The sequence below is a fragment of the Schistocerca serialis genome, chromosome 2, assembly GCF_023864345.2.
Source record: "Schistocerca serialis cubense isolate TAMUIC-IGC-003099 chromosome 2, iqSchSeri2.2, whole genome shotgun sequence".
In the NCBI taxonomy this organism is placed as follows: Eukaryota; Metazoa; Arthropoda; class Insecta; order Orthoptera; family Acrididae; genus Schistocerca; species Schistocerca serialis.
The window spans coordinates 359,786,180-359,805,530 of record NC_064639.1 but is presented as its reverse complement, the minus strand read 5'-3'; the positions used below and the strand labels follow the sequence as shown (position 1 = coordinate 359,805,530).

The 19,351-nt window shown below is 43.0% G+C and overlaps 1 protein-coding gene across 1 annotated transcript in view; it reads left to right on the top strand.

Moving 5' to 3' along the window:
* Positions 1–19,351, top strand: part of LOC126457180 (transmembrane protein KIAA1109) — a 507,473-nt gene that overhangs the window by 448,571 nt on the left and 39,551 nt on the right. The window contains exons 80-81 of the mRNA XM_050093265.1: positions 3,740–3,996; positions 18,685–18,951. Coding sequence (XP_049949222.1) covers positions 3,740–3,996; positions 18,685–18,951 — 524 coding nt within the window. The remainder of the gene's footprint in view (positions 1–3,739; positions 3,997–18,684; positions 18,952–19,351) is intronic.

Here is a 19,351-nt window from a genome sequence, read left to right as displayed (position 1 = left end):
ACTAAATCCTATCAGGCATGTGTGGAATGTATTGGGGAGATGTATTGCAGCATGTCTACATGCACCAATGCCCATCCAGCAGTTGTCAGCCACACTGGTGGAGGAATGGAATGCCCTACCATCTTCTGGCCAGCAAGAACGCAAATTTCAGAGCGTGTGTTACCGTCCGTGGTGATACACCCTATTAAGAACCCATGTCCTATCTTTTGTAATTTCCAATGGATCCTTCATGCAGTGATTCCATTGATAATTATTATCTTTGAATAAAAGTATAATTCCTGTTTGTCTCATTGCTTATTTTCTTCAGTTACCTGCTGTACTGTATCACTTCTTTCTATGCATGGTCCAGGTTTCATAGAAATATGCACTTGGCTGTGACACATCATACGAAAGCTACTGTCATCCTTAAGTTTTGTGCATGGAGCATACAACTACTACTACTATTACTACTACTACTACTACTATTAGCCATTTTTTGGACTAACTCTCTGGAGCATCTTTCATGACTGAAAGAGAGAACAGATGACTCCCATTTTCAAAGAAAATGCATGTTTATTTATCTAAATCTATCACTAAAGCTCTAAGTGTATATCACTGAATTAGTTTGGTTAGGAATTGTGAAATTGAGTTCATGCTTAAATTTGATGAGTTTCCATGAGACTAAATGTCACTTTTGTCAGAGTCAGCCATACTTTGGAGCATTTGTCATGTAAAAACTACATTTCTTTCTTCCCAACACCCAGAAGCTAACATGTAATGACATTTTCAGTTGCAATATTTTGTGTCTTCAAGAGGCTTTTGATGTGGCTCCAATCAATTGTTTGGCAATGAAAAGAGATGCTTACAGAAAATTGTGCCCAGTTCATAATTTCACCTTGGATTCTGTCTAGGCAAGAGCTCTTCTGGACTGTCGTTACCAGAAACAAAGATTGGCTGAGCTTCAGAGAAATGTTAGGATTTCTGTCAGTGACTCTCAAAGAGAAGATAGTGCTGTGTTTGTATGTTTCAAACTAGAAGGGTAGTGATTCATGTGAATGCTGAAAATGCAAGTATTTTTGAAGTGCTTTCATTCTTTACATGTAATATCAGTGACAAATCACTACAGTCAGTGATCAGACCATTAAAATTAAAAACAGTACAAAGTTAGTTGCATTGTGAACCTTGTAATTATAAAGGATAATTAGTCAATCATATTTCATTTTTATGATTCAGAAAAATGCAGCTTTTCTGAAAAACAAGTAATTTGAAAGATATGCCTGCAGTCCATAATTGACTGTTGGTTGTTTTTCTTGTATCATTTGTGCGTAGTGGAAGAAATTTAATAACTTTAGGTAAAAGTTTCCCAGTTCTCAACTGATTTATTTTGTCATCTTAGAGAGATTTTCAGACAGAAACATAAAGAACAAGTGAACTTGTGAGGAATTGCTGTAAAATTCTATGAATCTGATGGCTTAAGTAATTTTAAGAACTACTTACATATTCTGTAGGCATTAACAATGTTACAAAAATTAGGAAATGTATTGGTTGCCGAAGGCTGATATACACTGATCAGCCAGAACATTATGACCACCTACATAATAGCTGGCCTAATAGCATGGAGAACAGTGCCAATACGTTGTGGCATGGAAGGAGTGAGGCCTCGGTAGGTCGCTGGAGGGAGTTGGCACCACATCTGCACACACGAGTCACCTAATTCCCATAAATTTCAGAAAGGGGGCAGTGAGCTCTGATGCCATATTCAATAACATCCCAGATGAGGCAAGTTGGGGGCTGGTAAATCAATTGGAACTAGCAATTATTGTTTTGCAAACCACTCCATCACACTCCTGGCCTTGTGACATGGTGCATTTTCTTGTTGAAAGATGTCATGGCCATCAGGAAACATGATTTTCATGAACAGGTGTATGTGGTCTACAACCAGTGTGTGATGTTCCTTGGCTGTCATGGTGCCTTGTACGAGCTCCACTGAACCCATGGGTGCCCACACAAATGTCCCCCAGAGTGTAATGGAGCCGCCACCAGCTTGTATCCATACGACGGTACAGGTGTCAAGGAGCTGTTCCCCTGGAAGACAATGGATTCACACCCTCCTATCAGCATGATGAAGAAGGTGTTGGAATTCATCATACCATGCAATACTCTGCTACTGCACCAACTTCCCATGCTGATGGTCACGTCCCCATTTCAGCCATAGTTGCTGATGTCATTTGCACATGCATGGGTTGTCAGCTGTGGAGCCCCATCATTAGGAGTGTTTGGTTCCTGTGTATTCAGACAGATTTGCACTATGCCAAGCATTAAAGTCTGATATTAGTTCCATCACAGTTCACCACCTGTCCTGTTTTTCCAGTTTGCACAGCCTCCAACGTCAGTAACGAGAGGTGGCTGCCCAACCTCGCAACGTGTGGAAGTGGTTTCACCTTGGTTTCATCATGTGTTAAAAACACTTGCCACAGCACTCCTCAAACCCCCAATAAGTCGTGCAGTTTCCGAAATGCTGTTGCCAAGCCTCCGGGCCACCAAAATGTACCCTCAGTCAAACTCAGATAGATTGAATGACTGCCCCGTTCTACACACAAATAGCACGCTCACTGATACTGCATGCACCAAGTGTGTGTATGATTAGCAGTCATTCCTAGCCAGGTGATGCCACTATATCCTGGATGGGTTTATATTGATAATAGGTCGGTGGTCATAATGTTCTGGCTGATCAGTGTGGAATGGTGGTGAGGAAACAGTGTTCGTACCAAACACTACACATTATATGATTTATTATGGAATGTAAATGTGTCTGTAGATGCAAGAAATTATAACTAATAATAAGAGCCATATTTGTCTAAAGCTTAGCATTGGCTGTGTCATGTTTAATACATTGGTTTTGACAGCTGTTTTTGTTCGACTGCTAATTTCCACTGCCTGCATCTGCAACTAACCTGAAGTCTGTGCTGTGGTTCAGTGACAGTTGCTACAATGATAATAATTTTATTGTCATTAGGTCATTACAGCAATAGAAAATGTCACGTACAAGCTACAGTTGTTAATTCAAAAGAACAATACACCACTTACTAACATTTATTTATTTAAATATAACAACAACATGAATATCACGTTGCTAGCTCTGAGTATTACTAAATTTCACAGCTAAATCATTCATAATTTTGAACTGTTTGAATTTGTGGACATTTGTTAAGAGAAACAAAGCTACGTCTTTAATTTTATATTGTCCAAATTTCAGCCACATTTCATTGTATACCTCTTTGCTATTACCCATTCTGCGTTCAGAATACCAGCAGAGAACCAGCAGCCTTTCTTTTCCTGAAAAAGTCGGACCACTTTTTTTTGGTGCAAAATATATAAAATAAAAGCACATAATTTTAGTTCCTTTGCTTTTATGAAAGCTGTGCATCACTACCTTAGGGCTTGTTTTGAACTGCATTTTCATAAAAAATTAGTACAATTTCTCCAGTTATAATTTCAAAGAGAGAGAGAGTGTGAGTGAGTGTGTGTGTGTGTGTGTGTGTGTGTGTGTGTGTGTGTGTGTGTGTTCCTGGTATTTACAGAACAGTGTAGATATTAACAGAGGCCATCATATTTGTTGGAGTAAATACAACATTCCTGCCCTATCTTGATAAAAGGTATTTTTCATTAGAATTTTGAAACGCAGACTGTGTAGTCTTTAATGTACTAAGAGATATTACATTACATAAAATGACATTATTACAATTACCATTTTTTGCAGACCTGCAATGATTTTCATGCATGGGGATCTCGGTTGGGATCAGCTGCAGCTCATGATTTCCAAGTCAACAACAGCAGACTTGCTCAAGATGTTCTATAAACTAGAAGAATTCTTTTCACAACAGTTCAAGAGCAGTAAACGGGTGTTCTCAAGCCTGCAGCCTCGGAACACAAGGGCCAGCAGCTTTAAGCGAAAGCAGCAACAACCTCTTCAGCCGGCAAGTGCTAGCAAGAGGAGAGCCACAGCCATACCTGAAGGTATTCACAGTTTCCTGGTGCATGTCTTCAGGTCGCTCGGTAAGTGCATGTTGGCTTTTGGGTAGCCCCTTCTAATAGCATGTAGCAAAAGCATAACTTTTAGTTTGGTGGTTTTCGCTTTACAAACAGTAATTCATAATAGCTTTTCAGCAATCAGTGATGGAAATGTAGCAACATTTGTAAGAATGTAGTTGTAGTTCAGTTTTGCTAACATATTGTAAAGCATAGTCAAGTATATTATTTTCAAAAATTTAAAATGTGGATACATTTTCTGTCAAAAGAACAGAAAATAAGATCATGAAAGTTTCATGTCTCATCAATAATGAGATTATCAAAGCCAGAGCGCTAGTTCAGTTTGAGACAGTTGAAGAAAAGAGTAGTGTGTGAGTCTGTTGGAGAAGGCAACCCAGCATTCGTATGAAGTATTTCAGAAATTATAGAAACTAAAATCATTAAAGCTGTGGGCTTTTATTCCCATCAGTCTTCTGACTGGTTTGAAGTGGTCTGCTATGAATTCCTCTTTCAGCCAATTTCAGTGCAACACACTTAACATTCTCAATTACATGCTATATGTCTACCATTACAGCTTATGTCCTCTGCAGCTCCATCCAGTACCATGGAAGTTAGGTCTTAACACATGTCCTGTCATACTTCCGTTCTAGTTGGCGCTTCCACATATTCCTTTGCTCACCAGTTTTGTAGAGAACCTCTTCATTTCCTGACTTACCAGTCCATTTAATTATTAGGCTCCATCTGTAACGTAACCTCTCATACATTTCTGATCTCTCTTTCTTTCCCCTTAGGCCATGATTTCCTACAGGGTGTACATAAAGTCCGGAAACACTTTCAGTTTGCACAAGAAACAAACATTCTACAGATATTATACATATGTCATTTTGAAGAGAAACCCTGAAACGCTCTTACTACATTTTTGTTGTTCGTGCAATCAAGCATCAGCACCAGGCATAACATCGTAATTTATTATTTCTTTACTACTAACACTATTCCCAACACCAGTGTGCAGACAGGATCCACACATACCGCAGAATGAATCTGCAAAATAATATCATTGTATGACACATAGTTCAGAAGATATGACCTCATAAACATTGAGGTGCATGAAAAACTAGCTTTTGCTTAAAATGGAGCACATTTTACCCTGTTTATATTCATCTTGTGTTTTTATTATGTGAGAACTTACAGAGTTACAACAGACTTGAAGCATAATTTCAAACCTTTCCTAAACTTCCAGAGTATTTTCTGTTGCTTGTTGAAGGTCATCTTCTGTACACAATCGACACCAAAGCATGTGCTGGACTGTCTGTTCTTCTCCACAGTCACACCGAGTATCATTTGGATCAGTGTATCCCCATTTTGACAGGTTAGCTTTTGATCTTCTAACTCCAGATCTCCGTCTATTCCGGGACTTCCAAGTTGTCCATTCCCTGTCATAGCCTGGAGGTAAAGCTTCAACAACTCTTTTCTAACCAGGGGAAGGTAGGTCGTAGCCCTCCATAGTTGTAACCTGGTTTTCTCAGCAATGGTTCCAAGTTACTTTGATGTCCTGAGGAAACTCTTCCTTGACTTCAGTTGTTGCGGATGCGGTTCATGCCCATACAGAGGATGGGTAATTTCCTGTTCCACTGCCTTTCTTTCCTTGTTCGCAGCTATCTCACTTCAAACCGGTGGTGGTACTATTCTTGCTAGGTGGTAAAGCCATTTGACTGGAGTGCATTTCAAGCAACCTGCTATAATTGTGCAGGTTTCATTGAGAGCTACGTCCACCTATTTGGCATGAGTTGAATTACACCAAACAGGACAGGCATACTCTGCCACAGAATAGCATAGTGCCATTGCAGATGTTCAAATTGTTTCAGGTTGACTACCCCACTGTGATCTGGTCAGTTTCCATAGGAGATTGTTCCTGGCGGAGACTTTCAACTTGCATTTCATGCAGTGCTTTTTGAAAGTGAGAGATCTATCAAGTGTCACTCCTAGGAATTTTGGAGTCTCATAGTGTCCAGTTCAAACCCCAACTATACTATTTTCAACTTGTGAGTGGTTCCTTGTTTCTCAAATGAAAAGCACACACTTTGGTCTTTGAAGGGTATGGTTTAAGCTGGTTTGTGTTTTAGTATCTGGATAGATCTTCAAGGGCATTCATGAGGCTGTTCTCTACTGATTCAAAATCTGTGCACTGGGTGGCTAGAGCGAGGTCGTCAGCATATAAGAAGCTCCTGGTATTTGGGGCTATAGGTTAGTCGTTTGCGTATGTATTAAACAGAATTGGAGCCAAAACACTTCCTTGCAGGAGGCCATTCTTCTGTAGTCTCCATCGACTACACTGTCCTTGAAAGTCGGCGAAGAACCTGCAATTCTGCAGAAAGGAGGTGATCAGTCTGGTTAGACCTAAATCTTTGGTCACATTGTAGACCTTGACTAGCAGTAGCTAGTGTTTGACCGTATCATATGCCGCTGATAAGTCGACAAATGCCAGTCCTATCACCTTCCGAGCTTCAGAGCCATCTTCTATAAACTGTGAAAGTTAGCAATTATCCAGTACAGCTTTTACCTGGATGAAGTCCAGATTGCTGAGGTGTAAGTGAAGGGTCAATTGCAGTTGATAGGTGATTCAAAATCAGTCTTTCCAGCAATTTGTAAAGATGACAAAGTAGTGCAACTGGTCTAAAATTCTTTGGATCATTTCCTTCTTTGCCAGGTTTCAGTAAAGCAATCATTCGACTCTTCCACCATATCTCATATCTTTGGAATCTGGTTTCTGCTTACACAGTTATCAAAGAAAAGGAGAATCCATTTCTTTGTATTTAAGCCGAAGTGTTTGATTTGCTCGGTTCGTATATCATCCAAGCCAGCTGATTTGCCGTTTTGACGTTGTTTGATAGCCTTCTGTAGTTCTTCCATGGTGAATGATGATGTAAGGTCATTACTCTCCTCTTGCTCTTCTCTGTGCAATTTCGGTTTTTGTGATTTGTGTGTTGGCTTCTCGTTCATCAGTAACTGATATTCTCTTTGATTGGCAGTGATATTATGATGTGTAATGGTCTCAGTCGGATAATTGTTTAGGCATCTCAGAAGTCGCCAAGCTTTATGGCTCTCTCTTTTCAGATCCAAGTTTTCTTTAGTTTTTATCCACTTATCCCTTTTTGTATCCCTTATAGAGGAAATAAGCTTGTTCCTTATTTCCACAGTTGCTTCACTGAAAGGGTTTTCTTCAGATAGGTAGCTGTATTCCACTCATAGGGTGACTTGGTCTGAAGTAAGCCCGGGGATATAAGATGATCAACAGCCGTGAGTAATAGACATTCTCGAACATCTCTTTACAGCTGCTGTGAAGGTGTCATACCATTTGAGTATTGGTTCTGTATAAGATACTTCAATGTTATGCAATTCCACAAATCTTGACCAATCAGCCTTCTTAAAATTAAACCTTCTCCGGAAAGATACCTTCTGAGGTATTATAACAACAAATAATTGCCACATTATTGGTCCATGCTGTGAGTTGGGTATTAGGGAGCAGACAGGTTTTACACATTGTTGGCTGATGCTCGTGCCACCAAAAATTAGGTCAGGATTGTAAGCTCCCCTCCACTTGCCACTGTTAAATGATCCAGGCAGCTTTGCATCATGGATTAGAGTCAGGTGACTTGCTTCTGCCCACACTTGTACTGCTGTCCCATTCTCATCTTCGTGATCATAGCCCCAAATGGTACTAGGACTGTTGAAATTGCTAATCACAATCTGCACATGTTTATGTAGAAAATTGGGTGGTTTGTTAACAGTGAATTCAGCACCAGGTGGTTTATAAAGTGATGTAATGGTGCAATTAACTGTTTCTAGAGTAAGAATTTCAATGTTGTTTTCCTCCGTGAATGCTGTGGATAGGATCCGGATATCTGGATGAACAAAGATAGCACTTCCATATTTATCATGTGGTCTTTTGATGGCGAGACACATTGTGTCTAGTTTTGGTTTATGCATGTCAACGTTTCTATGTGTCTCTTGTATGCACTGCAGTAGCCACCAGAAAGATCGCGGGAGGCGCACATCGGCACGGCACGTCACGGATGGTAGTTGCCGCAAGTAGAGTCCCGTCCACCAGAGGGCACGTGAGAATTCAGACGCGACCTCTGCCGGCATAACAACAACAACAACAACAACAACTCCGGCAGCACGGGCCGTGCCCAGTCAGTTAACATCGGGCATGCATAGGACACAGTCCCGGTCTACGCTAAGTGAAGTGAAGTGCGACGTAAACGTGAACAGTGTTACTACATAATTGGCGATGAGTAGGGTCGTTCTCTCGCGTGTTGCGTCGTTGTTCCGGTTTCGCAGCTTCTCCACAGCATGGAGGATTTAGTGCGGGTTTTGGTTGCGCAGCTGACGGAGCTCATGGCCACCATGAAACAAGTGCTTCTGGCGTTGCTCTCCACGCCGTCTGCTCCAGCGCCGTTCCCCCCTCCCTTTCCCCTGTATGACGAGACGGTGGAGGATTGGGACGCATATGAACATCGCCTTCGGCAGCATTGCCAGGCGTTTCATGTTGCTGATGCGGAGGTATGTCGTGCTCTCTCCTTGTCTTGGATATCTCCCTCGCTGTATCAAGTTTTGCGGCAGCTAGCTCCGTTGCAGGAACCCTCGTCCTTGTCTTTTGACGCATTGTGTTCATTGCTGTCTTCTTATTATCACCACCGCACGCATGTTGTGGCGGCTAGGGTCGAGTTCTATCAATGCAAGAAACAGCCCCATCAGTCTTACCGGGCGTGGGCCGCTACTCTGCAGGGTCTTAGTCGCAAGTGTCATTTTGTCACGGAGCAGTCGCAAGAGTCGTATGCCCACGTTATGGTACGCGACGTCATTGTTCGTTCGGCCCCTGATAGGCAGGTCCGGCAATGGGCCCTGCAGTTAGAAGACCCTTCCCTTGAGGAAGTCCTGTCCATTGCTCAATCGTATGAAGTCTCTCACGCCGCAGGTCAACAGCTGGAAGCGTGGTGCGACATCGCGGCGGTTCAGGGCGGCGCGGCTGCGTCCACTGCGTCCGGGGTGGACGACGTGCAAGCGGTACAATCCGGCCGTTACGGCTGCTCCCGCACGGCGCGTAAACAGCATTCCGGCCACCGGCCCCTGTTGCCGTCCTGTGCGTCGTGCTTTATACATCATGATCGGTCAGAGTGCCCCCAGCATTGGGCCGTTTGTCGCAAATGTAATAAAAAAGGTCTCATTGCTAAAGTTTGCCGCTCAGCCTCAACAGAATCGAAGGACGCAGGTACAGAGGACATGGACGTTGACATTCAGGAAGTTTCATCGGGCCAGGCTCCCGACGCATTGGCACGCAAACTCTTTATCGAGGTGTCGGTTCGGTAGCGCCGGTTACAACTGCAAGTAGATACCGGCGCGGCAGTTTCGTTGTTGAATGCACACACTTATTCCGACCTTGGATCGCCCCCGTTGGCGCCAGTTTACTGGCGTCTACACGGTTATGGTAAACAGTTCATTCCCCTACTGGGTCAATTCACTACCGACGTGACTTACAAATCAGTCACTCGGCCTATTACTTTTATTGTTGTCAGTGATCCGAGCTCCGCTAACCTTTTTGGCCTGGATGCCTTTCAAGCTTTCGGTTTTTCTATCGCTGACACCGTACAGTTGATCTCCGAAGACGTTCCCTATCAATCATTGGAATCTTTGATCTCAGACTTTCCAGGTATTTTTGAGGAGGGCCTGGGGCGTGTTTCAGATTTTGAAGCTCACTTAACGTTGAAGGCGTCGGCTCGCCCGCGTTTTCTACACACAAGGCAGATTCCCTTGGCTCTCCGCCCTCAGGTAAAGGAAGAGCTAGACCGGCTGACAGCCCTAGGAGTCGTTCTTCCCATTTCTTCTAGTGAGTGGGCTTCGCCCCTCGTTATTACAAGGAAGCCCTCGGGAAAATTACGTCTTTGTGGCGATTTCAAGGCCACCATTAATTCCCAACTGGTGGTGGACACCTGTCCTTTGCCTCGTGCTGATGAATTGTTCTCCGCCATGGCGGGAGGCCAATATTTTTCGAAAATCGATCTTTCGGAAGCTTATCGTCAGATACCACTTGATGAGGACTCCAAACGGCTGGCGGTCGTCAACACCCGGTTTGGCCTTTACCAATACCAGCGGTTGGCCTTCGGAATATCCATTGCCTCGGCGATATTCCAGTGTTATCTTGAGCACGTCACGTCAACAATCCCTCATTGTATTAATTACCTGGGTGACATAATTGTCACAGGCCGCAGCACGAAGCAACACTTGCACAACCTTCGCGCCCTCTTTCTCAAATTCAGGTCTGTGGGCTTGCGTTGCAACCTGCATAAGTCCAACTTCTTCCAACCGTCCATTGAGTATGTGGGCTACACCATCTCTCGGCACGGCATCCAGCCACTAGGAAGTTTGGTCCAAGGTATCGTCGACCTTCCTCGGCCCACTTCACTGAAAGAGTTACAAGCTGTTTTAGGCAAGATAGCCTATTACCACCGGTTCATTCCCAGGGCTTCCACCATACTGCCTTCTGCGCAAGGGTGTTCCTTTTGATTGGTCGCCTGCATGCGAGCGAGCGTTCACCTCGTTGAAAGGCCTCCTCACGTCAGCGCCTTGTTTGGCTACTTTTGATCCACATAAGCCGTTGGTCCTGGCTACAGATGTTTCGCAGTATGGGGTGTCGGCGGTCCTGGCCCATCGCAATGCAGATGGTTCCGAGCAACCACTGGCGTTTGCGTCTAAAACTCTTAGTCCCGCACAGGCCCATTACTCCCAGGTGGAAAAAGAGGCTTTGGCCATTGTCTACACTGTTACCAAGTTTCACCCTTTCTTGTATGGCACGAAGTTTCAGTTAATCACTGACCATAAGGCGTTAAAATCGTTATTTGGCCCCGCCTCTCAGATTCTGGATAGGGCGGCCCACAGACTACAGTGCTGGGCCTTGTTCCTCTCTAAGTACCATTATGACATCCATTTTCGCCCTACCGGACAGCATGCCAACGCCGACGCTCTTTCCCGTCTTCCGGTGGGCCCGGATCCTACGTTCGATCGAGAGGAGATTGTGTTTTCATTTGGATGTGCCGTCCCGCCAAGCGGTTGATGGCTTCCCGATCACTAGTTCTCGAGTCGCCAGGGAAACAACAGCTGACCCGGTTCTCCGGCAAGTAGTTCGCCTCATTCAGCAGGGGTGGTCATCCCCCCATCCGGGCCGGGCCTCAGACCCTCTTCGTAATTATTTTATTCTACGAGACCGCCTCTCGGTCTTGGAAGGAGTTCTCCTTCTGGCTACCAATGATACAGCTCCTCGCGTGGTTGTTCCTGCAAGTTTACGAAGGGAGGTCCTCATGTTATTACATGCGGGGCACTGGGGTGTTTCCCGTACTAAAACCTTGGGTCGCAGACATGCGTACTGGCCTGGTATTGACAGAGAAATTGAGCACTTGGTGGCCGCCTGTTCCCAGTGTGCGAGCCAACAGGCATCTCCCAGGGCAGCGTTCTCTTCATGGCCGCCGGCAACCCAACCATGGGAACGTGTTCACATAGATTTTGCGGGCCCGTTTCTCAATGGCTTTTGTCTCATTGTCATTGATGCTTATTCCCGATTCCCATATGTGGTTCACTGCTCCTCAACCACTTCAGAAGTTGCAATCCAGGCACTAGCAAAAATCTTTTCTGTGGAAGGTCTGCCAATCACCCTGGTCTCGGACAATGGACCGCAGTTTATTTCACAGACCTTCCAGGATTTTTGTAGGCGCTTCGGTATTCGGCACGTTTGCTCTCCCCCCTTCCATCCACAGTCGAATGGGGAAGCCAAGCGCATGGTGCGCACATTTAAGATGCAGATGAAAAAGTATGTGCACAAATTTCCTGTGGAAGAAGCATTGACGTTTTTCCTGACGGCATACCCCACCACACCAATGGGAGAATGCAGCCCCGCAGAGCTCCTCCATGGGCGTCAACCTAGGACTCTGCTGCACCTCCTCCGGCCTGGTCCTCGCCAGTCTTTGCAAAACGGAGTACCTGGCTTTCCACTGGGTATGTCGGTCTGGGCCTGTGGGTTTGGTCGCAATCCACGTTGGATACCGGCAGTGGTCCTGCGCCGAAATGGCCGCCGGCTCTATACCTTGCAGGCGGGGGACCAGGTGGTACGTTGTCACCAAAATCAGCTACGTCCACGTTTGGACACCCACCCTCCGACCTCTCGGACACCGGCTTCCCCATTGCTGGTACCTGTGTTGGTTTTGCAGGGGACGTTACCGCCTCTCCCCGCTGTGACTCTGCTGCAGTGCGATGGTTCTCAGCCTTGGCAGCCTCCAGTAGCTCCAGCACTGGCATCGCCATCGTTCGAGATGCCCCAGCGAGAGCCGGCCCCCCTCGCAGGCCCAGTTTCTCAGGAGGCTGGTTCACCTGTGGTTGTCCCTTCCCCATCGTCCCTGCCACTGGGTCTTGCCCCTCCCGAGGAGGAACAGGATCCGGAGTTCGACAGCTTGTCGCCCCATTCTGTCCCGGGCTCCGGTGGTGGGACGACGGGGGGCCTCTTCGTGTGGGTCACTTCCAGCCGTATTCGAAGGTTCCGGCTGGAGGGTTGTCAGATCCCCTCGACTCCGGCCTTCCAATGGACGTGGAGGTCATTGCTACTGCACGATGCTCCACCTTCCGACGCAGTGGATCACAGTGGCTTCACCCCCCCCCGAAGGAGGAGGCGTGCAGTAGCCACCAGAAAGATCGCGGGAGGCGCACATCGGCACGGCGCGTCACGGACGGTAGTTGCCGCAAGTAGAGTCCCGTCCACCAGAGGGCACACGAGAATTCAGACGCGACCTCTGCCGGCATAACAACAACAACAACAACATCTCCGGCAGCACGGGGCGTGCCCAGTCAGTTAACATCGGGCATGCATAGGACACAGTCCCAGTCTACGCTAAGTGAAGTGCGACGTAAACGTGAACAGTGTTACTACATGCACAGTATGTGACACAAGTGCTGATTGCATAGCTCTCGTAGCAGTTCTTCTTTGGCTGGTGTTATGCCTCCTATGTTAATAGATGTAATCATTAACTGTGGCCCTGAAAAGGGCTCAGGTGTATATGTGTTTCTGGTGTGAAAGGATCAGCCATCAGATTATTTTGAATCATATTCTGACTTTGCCCAGGGTACGCCCGATTGCTTGTATCATTCTGATTGTAGATCATAGCAATCTTCTCGGAGGCTCCTTTCATGTACCCCACCGCATATGTGACACACACATACACGATATTTGAGTAGACATAAGGTAAAGTGAGTTATTTAGCTCAGGAAGTTAATGCCAAAGACAGTGTGGACTCGTAACTCTCTAATTGTATTCTATGAAGATTTAAGCTTGCATAGAAACAGTATGCTAGTCTCACAGAAACATTGAAAATACATTTCAAAATACTTGAAGCAAAATTCAATCAGTCAAATTCATTTTTGTATAGGATGAAAAATCTCATCATGTGTTTTTAACAATATTGCAATAACATTAAAAAACACAGTCTGTACCAATAATTATAATTAAATTGTGATAGCAGCTGAGGGCCAACTAGGCAAAAGAACAGACTACAGTAAATTAGTTTACACGATACTGAATAATTTACAAAAGAAAATACAAGCTTTTTGTTTTTTTAATAAGGGGGGGGGGGGGGGGGATGGTGAACAGGAGTGGCTAGAAAAATAATGCAAAGTTGTAGAACCATACATGGCTTTGGATAACATAGATGCTCCATATAGGACAAGTAAAGAAACCTTTGGAGAATAGAAAGACGGCTGTATGAATATCAAGAGCTCAAACAGCAGGCCAGTACTAAGCAAAGAAAAGAAGACAGAGAGATGGAAATTTCCTCCATGTAGAGGAAAGAACTTTGAAGAGAGTATTGTGGAAACAGAAGAAGATGAAATTGGAGTTGTGATACTACAAGGAGAGTTTTATAGAGTACTGAAAGACCAATGTTGAAAGAATGCACCTGGAGTAGACAACATCCTTGAAAGAACCAACCAGTCAAAACAATTCTCCTGGTGTCTCAGATGTATGAGACAGGTGAAATAGCCTCAGACTTCAAGCAGAGTGTAATAGTCCCAGTTCCAAAGAAATCACATGCTGAAGGGTGTGAATATTACTGAATTATCAGTTTAATGGTTGCAAAACTGTAACATGAATTATGTGCAGAACTACAATTGGAGAATTTGTAGATTTAGAGAAAGCTTTTGACAATGTTGACACTCCTCGAAATTCTGAAGATAGCCAGGATAAAAATAGAGAGAATGAAATACTGTCTACAAGTTGTAAAAACTAAACTCTGCCTGAACAAGTCATGAAAGCCCAAAGGTACCGACTGTACAAGCTGTACAGAAAGCAAACTGCAGTTATTAGTTACAGGACATGAAAGGAAGCCAGTAGTAGAGACTGGAGTGAGACAGGTTTGTAGTCTATCCCTCCAGGTTCATCTGTTCTTTGAAGAAGCTGCAAAGGAAGCCAAGGATAAATTAGGAAAGGGAGTTAAAGTGTAAGGGTAAGAAATAAAAAACATTAAGGTTTGCCAATTATATTGTAATTGTGCCAGAGACAGCAGTTTAACAGATTGGGCAGTTTCATGAAAAGAGGTTATAAGATGAACAGCGATGGAAGTAAAGCAAGTGTAATTAATTAAGTCTGGCGATACTGGGCAATTAAATTAGGAAATTAGACACTAAAAGTAGTAGACGAGTTTTACTATTTGAACTGCAAGATAGATAATGGCCGAAGTAGAGAGGATATAAAATACAGACTTGCAGAAGCAAGAATAGAATTTCTGAAATAGAGGAATCTGTTAACATCTATGTAAATTTAAGAGTTCAGAAATCTTCTATGAAAGTACTTGTGACTGTAGATGGATATGACAGTGAAACATAGGCAATTAACAGTACAGACAAGAAGGGAGCAGAAGTTTTGAAATGTGGTGCTACATAATAAAACCAATAAATAGATTAGTAGATCGTATAACTATTGACAAGGTACTGAATCAAATTGGAGAGAAGAGAAATTAAGCATAACTTGACCAAAAGAAGGGATCAGTTGATAGAACAAGTTTTGAGGCATTAAGGAATAGTTAATTTAGTAATGGAGGGGGGGGGGGGGGGGGTTGTGCAAATTGTAGATGGAGACGAAAGCTTGACTAAAGTAAGGGGCTTCAAATAAATGTATGTTGGAAGTAGTTATGCAGATACGAAAAGACTTGCACTGATAGACTATCAAGAAGAGTTGCATCAAACCAGTCTTTGGAGAATAAACAACAGCAACAATTATAAATGTGATTGGTGCAGTAGAGTTAAGTTTATGATCCATGTGCAACTTTAAAAGTTGTATATTGATGAAAGCCTTATCATGGCGGAGAGTTGCAAAAACTGCTTCCAGAGGAGTTTCTAGTGTCAGTTCACATAAATAATAAGGAAGAAAGAGAGTAAGAAGATACGTGAATAGGGGACACAGAAAGAAGAAAAACCTTTTATGACAAAAATAAGATTGTAGTGATCAAATATGCAAATTTAGTCCTCAGTGACCAGCATAGTGTTAATATCACTGTGTTACAGCCACCATCCCAGGTACTCTTTCTTTACTGCTCTATTATCCTATGGCCTTGTTGATTAGTTGATTTCCTGTTCTGCTTTGACTGCCTCTTCAACAATCGAGTTGGTTGAGATGCCCAAGAGTCTTGGCACCTTCATACTTCATACCATGTCCTGTATCTAGACAATAATCAACAATATCAGATTTTTCTGGCTGCTGTAGTGTTTCTTGGAGTAATATTTGTCGTATCTGTCTACAACCATGTGACAGGTCTGGTTGGTGTATTGTTTCCCACACCAAGGAAAAAAATCTTATGATTCCTTGCCTCTTTTAAGTGCAGGAATCATATTTTTAAGGGTGACTCGGCTGCACACACCAGAAAGTGTGTATGCAGTGTGTCTCTCTAACAAGGAGCTCTTGATGTCAGCTGAGATGATGTAACTGTCACTTTTGCTCCAAGCACCTGCATGTTTATGCAGCCTACCAAATGAATTGGCTCTCTACAGTGGTACCAGCCCCTGAAAATGAACAGCTTCCTGTAGGAATATTTATGGTTTCTACAGTAACTTCTGATATTATGCATGAGGCAGTGATCTTATTAGTAACTATCTTATTACAAAAACCTAAACAAAACATCTTGTTTTAAAAAGAAATTATGTTTTCATTTAATGTGAGAATACATACATGGTGACAAGAGTAGAATAGTTTTTCTTATTAACAGAGTTAAAGGTAATAACTAGATCTGGTATTAGTATGTAGTCAAAGTTGTAGCATTGTGGTTTCGCTTCATTTCTTACAAAGAGAGCTATTTAAAGTTGCTAGTTTTTGCTATATATGGTAGACAGGGAATTCTGTTATTGTAGTGTAACATATACAATTTCATTCTGTCTGTCTTTGCAAAATAATAATTCTTCCATTTTCTGGACCAAACCTATTTTGTCTCATTTGTCGAAGCAGCAATGGGTTTTATTATATACGAGCACTGTTCGATAAAGAATGATCATAATTTTTTTGACAACATACCATTACTCATCCTCTTAATTTTCATGATCCTTCTCAAAGTATTCTCCCATGAATGCAATGCACTTGTCACAGCGTTTCTGCCAGTCTTCAAATACATGCTGGAAATCATTTTTTCAGAGATCCTTCAGAATCGCCTCCGCAGCCTTCACCACTGCTTCTGATGATTGATAACGCCTCCCAAGAAGGCGTTTCTTCATGTTAGGGAATAGAAAAAAGTCACATGGGGCCAAATCCAGACTATAGGGAGGGTGAGAGATGCACTTCACGTTGATTTTTGCAAGATATTCAGCAACGACATTGACAATATGTGGCCGCACATTATCGTGATGCAGCATCCAGCCTGCTTCCTGGAAATGCGGTCTTTTGTGCCTGATATGGACTTGCAATGTTTTCTGTAATATTGTTCAGTTACTGATGTGTGTGTAGGTACAACATGCTGATAAACCATTCCATGAATATCAAAGAATGAGATGACCATAACTTTCCCAGCAGAAGCAATCACTTTTGCATTTTTGGGGGGTTGATGATGAAGGAGATTTCCACACTGACCTTCGCTGTTTACTCTCAGGATCAAAATGATGTAGCCAGGTTTCTTCAGCAGTGATTACATTTGGAAGAAACTCTGGATCTTCCTCTAACATCAATTTTAATTGCATGCAGACGTGCTCGCGAATGTCCATTTGTTCGGGAATCAGCAGTCTTGTAATCCATTGCGTGCAAACACGTGTCATGTAATTTTTCTGTCACCAACATGTGGGTGGCACCCAATGAAATGTTAAGTATTTCAAAAAGTGATCTTAAGGTAATTCATCAATACTCTCTCACAACGACAGCAGCAGTGTTGATGTTTTCTTCTGTAAGAGCAGTAACTGGGGCACTGGGTCCACCTTCCTTTGAAATCAATCGTCTCCCCTCTTTAAACATTTTAAATCACCTTCGAGCTGTGCTGTAGGGAAGAACAGACTCTCCTTAGACCTCCTGTAACATTGTATAGGCCTCAGCTGAAGATTTGTTGAGAGGAAAGCAGAATTTCAAAGCCGCATATTGTTCCTCGCATTTTACTTCCATTGCAGCGGTAGGCAATACTGAACATGTCTGACCTTGCCTGCCTCTCACAGGCGGGAACCAGGAGTCTCAACAATGAAACTACTAATGCGTGTTTGTTGCACATTAAGCTAACAGAATATCATAAGATTAAATTTTAGCATGTGAAATTATGACCATAAAAAATTATGATCATTCTTTATTGAGCAGCCCTTGTACAACAAAAAAGGGCCACTGATGGCTGCCCAGACTTGCAAAAGCTTGCTTTCTCAAGAAAAGTAAGAATAAGTTGTTTTTTTCCAAAAACAGTCAATACCAAGTCCTAAATTATTTATACCAATATGTGCAATTTTAGAACTTTACAAACCAGATTGTAATTTTTTTGAGAATGCCGTTTCATAATGCCTTGTGAAATGTGGTTGATCACTTTCCTTTTGCTGTGTTGTTGATGTGCACATTTTTTGCATTATGCTGCACTATTCATACCTTAACAGTGTAGAACGGACTGTAGTATTATCTTCTTTGCATGTTCGTTAATATTTGTAGTGTTGTTTTCAGTAATATTATCAACAGTAGTTTTATTTTGTAATTGTCAGTATGACCCTATGTTCAAGTAGAGGTAAGTATACTACCTTCATTCACTTATCTTTCATCTTATGTTTCACAAGAACTAAGTTGGAACTTACAGTTAAGCCTCTACAGACAAATTGTAGTCACATCATGAAACAGGTAACCGGTTTTGTATATCTGCTCATAGAAGTGTTGTATACGTGTCATTTTTTATGTACACAGTAAAAGTGAATTAGGTTTTAAATCGAGTACTTGTTAAAAGCCTATCCCTTGTCTCACAATACCATTACAAGAATTTTCTTTTCCAATTTGAGCTTGTACTCTATTTCCGATGGCCCCATTCTGGAGTGACATCAAACCTTATGTTCATTCCTTTTTCCTTGTTCTGCTTCCCCTCTTAATGCTAGCATCTAGCTTATAGTTTTGAAGGTATACAGTATGTTCTAATAATCCTACGAAAATTTCAGCAAGTGTCCCATGGGAGGATGCAAGGCACCACCGTCACTGGCAGCGAGTCCTTTCTCAGGTGGCAGGCCTGCACTTGTCAACACTGAGCTTCCCACTCCCATCATCAGGCACTGTGCTAGGTGGTACTATGGAGCTACATGGCAGCAACATCTCACTCGCCTGCTTTCACGGGATAAACTTCAAGTCAAAGTCATGGGCACTGTTCTCCCTCAAAGAACCCTGCATCTCTTTTGCCACTGAGGCTCAGGAAGTACCTTCAACAGATGGTAAGAATTAAGACTTTAAAATTACATTAACTTAAAGTAATAAAATACCTATTATCACAAAAGGTGGAACTACAACATTATAACTCTCTCTCTCTCTCTCTCTCTCTCTCTCTCTCTCTCTCTCTCTCTCTCTCTCTCCTTTTTTTCAAATCAGAAGTGCTTTACACATCTGAAATGATGCTGATCGGCGGCAAATCTCTAATCAGAAACATCAAGATACAAGAAAGGAAAAGCCTGAGGAAAATCTTAGGAACAAGTTACGTAAGTGGAATTTGGATGAAGAAGAAAGCAATGGGGGGAAAAATCACAGATATAATCTATAAATAGCAGTTACATCTTTATTTCACTTACATGGAATGACTAACAACATGTTCACTGAGAATGTTCTGAACTTAGATTC